This window comes from Macadamia integrifolia, chromosome 4 (assembly GCF_013358625.1).
Source record: "Macadamia integrifolia cultivar HAES 741 chromosome 4, SCU_Mint_v3, whole genome shotgun sequence".
Taxonomy (NCBI): domain Eukaryota; kingdom Viridiplantae; phylum Streptophyta; class Magnoliopsida; order Proteales; family Proteaceae; genus Macadamia; species Macadamia integrifolia.
Window position 1 is genome coordinate 14,015,025 of NC_056560.1, and position 3,741 is coordinate 14,018,765.

General features: G+C 37.7%; 1 protein-coding gene across 1 annotated transcript in view; it reads left to right on the forward strand.

Annotated features, from left to right (window-relative positions):
* The first annotated feature begins 1,306 nt into the window (after positions 1–1,306).
* LOC122076597 (protein NRT1/ PTR FAMILY 2.13-like) overlaps positions 1,307–3,741 on the forward strand; it is a 4,949-nt gene continuing 2,514 nt past the window's right edge. Inside the window, exons 1-2 of the mRNA XM_042641991.1 lie at positions 1,307–1,626; positions 1,729–1,946. Of these exons, the coding sequence (XP_042497925.1) occupies positions 1,389–1,626; positions 1,729–1,946 (456 nt within the window). The 5' untranslated portion in view covers positions 1,307–1,388. The remainder of the gene's footprint in view (positions 1,627–1,728; positions 1,947–3,741) is intronic.

The following is a 3,741-nucleotide window of genomic DNA, read 5'->3' on the forward strand; positions in this document are numbered from 1 at the left end:
TGTGGACTGTGGAGAATGAATCTGCTATCCTTAGATGTTGCCATCCTTGGACACCCCCTTCTCCTTTCTTTTGGCCTTGTGTTAGAGATATGTTTCGTTATTCGGATGATCACTTAATTGTACGAGTCAGCCTCCAACACATGTTCTACCTTCTACCATTATGAAGATAAAGAGAGGTATATTTAAAAACAAAAAGGACAGGTGTTGAACGTTGACTCAGTAACAGCTGATCTATTTTCCTTTTGTTACAAGGGTTCCCGTAAAAAAAAAAAAAAAAAAAATTGGCCTTAAATCTCTTCTGTTTCGGGTGGACATCGCGAAATAGACACAGTTTCAATCTAACTCGGAACTTAGGCCATTAATTTGTTCCCTATCTCCATGAAATGAAAAAGAGCTAAAAAAAAAAAAAAAACACCTTAATCATGACTTACATACTCCATATAAAAGTACTAGAAGTGTTTGGAAGGGGATCGGGCGCCTCTGTATCGTATATTCAAGGGTTTAGGCTCTTTAAGCATGCAGTTTAAGGCATGGATAGACAGCCTAAAATACTCTCAACCCTTGGATCTACACTATATGCTTTATTACATGATAAAGCATCCTTACCCGGGAGGCTTAAGTGTTAAGAAAACTTGTGGGCCATATAGCATACAACAGAAACATGTGACCTAAAGGTGGTCTTCACACCCATGAATGGTGTAAGATGGAAGATGGTTACGTAAGGGGGAGTATCTAGGATCTGGAGTACGGTTCTAAGTATCAGTTTCGCCTCATACAAACATCTATAATAATTATCATGTTTTCAATTCCGATATATGGTTGTTACCGTATCGATTGAATGGTATAGATCAGAATAAAAAAAGTCATAGAATCCATTTTTAGGAAAATTTAAGGTATTTTTATATAATACAAATAATTCGATATTTTATATCGAATATTTCAATGCCGATACTCATTCCGATACCGTGCACTAAACCCCGTATTGCAGACTCCAATTTTGCTGTTACGTTTTAAACTTGTGCCTGCCATTCGTGCCCATTTTTTAGGCTTTTGGAATAGAGAGAAAGTGCGTCTGTGTGTAAAGCCTGACGCAATAAAACGGGTACGAGGGGTTACAGTACGTGTCTGTAAAAGAAGAGAAGCTGAGAACGACTTGTGCTGTTCACTATTGGGGCAGTTATTCTACACTTTTTTTTTTTTCTCTCTCCTCTCTCTCTCTCTCTCTCTCTCTCTCTCTCTCTCTCTCTTTCTCTCTCTCTCTCTTGGGTCCCCGCATTAATATAAATAAATGTGGATGCCTGCGAAGATTTTATCACTTTGGGTCATGGTTTAGATCTGATACAGTCTCTATAGTTCTTCAGTCTTTCAGGCTTTTAAGCTAGACAATAATGGCAGTGGAGCAGGATAAGACCATGAAAAAATCAAGAAGCTTTTTCTCATCATGGATTCTCTGCTCCTTGAGATGCTTGCCCATCACTACTTCTTCTTCTTCCACCAATTCGTCATCATCCTTACCTCCATCCCCAACCAAAAACCGACCAGAAGGTCAAGAACCCAGCTCAATGGAAGCAGCCCAACAACCTCAGAGAAAGCATGGTGGCTGGAAGACCATGCCCTACATTCTAGGTCTCTCTCTCTCTCTCTCTCTCTCTCTCTCTCTCTCTCTCTCTCTCTCTCTCTCTAAATAGTTTGATCTTCTCTTTTCTTAATTTGCGTGGTGGTGTGCAGGGAACGAGACGTTTGAGAGACTAGCCTCGTTTGGGTTGCTAATGAACTTCATGTTGTATCTGGTCAACGTGTTTCAGTTGGATCAAGTATCCGCCATTAACATCATCAACATCTGGTCTGGTACCACTAACTTCTCTCCCTTGCTTGGTGCCTTCATCTGTGATGCTTACCTCGGCAGGTTTCGCACTTTGGCCTTCGCCTCTGTGGCCTCTTTCCTGGTATATATCTATTCATTCCCTACACCCCATCATCTTAGCTCTCCCAAAATTCCCAACTCAAACGAATCCCCTCCCCCGGGGAAAAAAATCGTCTATAATTCTGATCTCGTACAATTCCGTGAAATACCATCTTCAAGGGTGACACGTGTATTGATATTAATGCAATGATCTAAATCTGATTTAAATGTCTCTTCACTGATTTAAGGTTTTATTAGTTCTATCAGATTTGGATCATTGTATTGGTATCAATACACGTGTCACCCCCTAAAGATAATATTTCATGAAATTGTACGAGATCAAAATTACAGAAGATTTCAACCCACCTCTAACCCATAAATTGTTAAAAAAAAATTTTAAAAATAGTTTTGGCTGATTTCCATGGTTATCCTCCAATACTTGCAGCAAGCAATACCGACCGCATCATATAATTCATAAATGCAGCGGACCCAGAGCTCATCTTCTCGGGATTTTCTATTTCACGTTTTCACGTTTTATTTATTATTTATTAATTTTTTATTATTTAAGGTGTAGAAGAGGAGAGGGGGCTGGGTTCATAGTTTGTCCTTTTCTACATGGGTCTTCTCTGCCTCTAGGAGAATCAAACCACGAAAGAGACATTAGCGTGCGTGAAATTTGGCCCTTTTGATAATATGAAATAATAATAATAAAATTTATAATGGACGTATTAGATCGGGTGATAACCATGGTTCTAGGGATTGTTATCGGATTGGAAGAATCGGCTGGTTTAGATCGGCATCAGTGATGGCCAATTCTAATTGTGAGTTGATTCTGTATCCATGGATTGATATGAATCAAGAGTAAAAAAATTAAAAATCCTATTTTTCAATGAGAATAAAAGTATTTCTATCCAATCCAATCCAGATAGGTACAAGATGATTATAATGTTGGCGGAGACTGATATTGATACCAATTTTTATAAACCCTAGTGATAACTAGTCATACCACATAATCCTATAGTAGATCCAGTCTCATAATCTCCAATAATACTTTAAGTAGATAGGAGGGTTATATGAGAAAATGTGGCAACTCGATTTCAACTCGTATAAATTCAGATTTTTCCAAGGAACAGTAAATCACCCATCTTCACGCTAGTAATCGAATCCTAATTTTAAGGGACAATTTATATATATATATATATATTTTTAAGTTAGGCTTCAAAGAGGGTTGATTTTTTATGCATAATTTTGTTCTCTTCTACTCTATTTTGTCCCGTCCATATCTAATAATCTCTTCATTGATTAAAATAAACAACTTAAACACATAACTGCGAGATTGAAAAAAGAAAAAGAAATAAATCTATCTTCTTCTTTTTTTTCTTTTTTCTTTTTTAACAAATAAATCCTTCTTCCATGAGGAAAAAAAAAATGCTACTTAAAATAACCATAGAATATAATAAAATATAGTAGTAATGGAAATTAAATGTGTTAGTGATGGTAGGATCCCACTTTATATATTTCTTCAGGGCATGGTTACGTAGGATGCCTATTTTGTCAAAGGAGTAACCCCGTGACTATAAGGACCTAAATTCTAACAGTCTATTCCAAAAATCATTAATTTAATTTTGCCCTTATCACCTTATCAATTTATTGAGGGGGAGGGGGAGGGGGAGGGGGATTTGGATGGCTCATGCACCAGTGTAGAGGTCAAATGAGAGTTCAACTGAATGCATCGTTAGGGTGAATATTTCCACCTTTCATGGGGTTAAAGCAGTCATTTCACCACTAGATGTATGACGCAACCCTTACCTCTCGGATAGAGTCATCCCCCCCCCCCC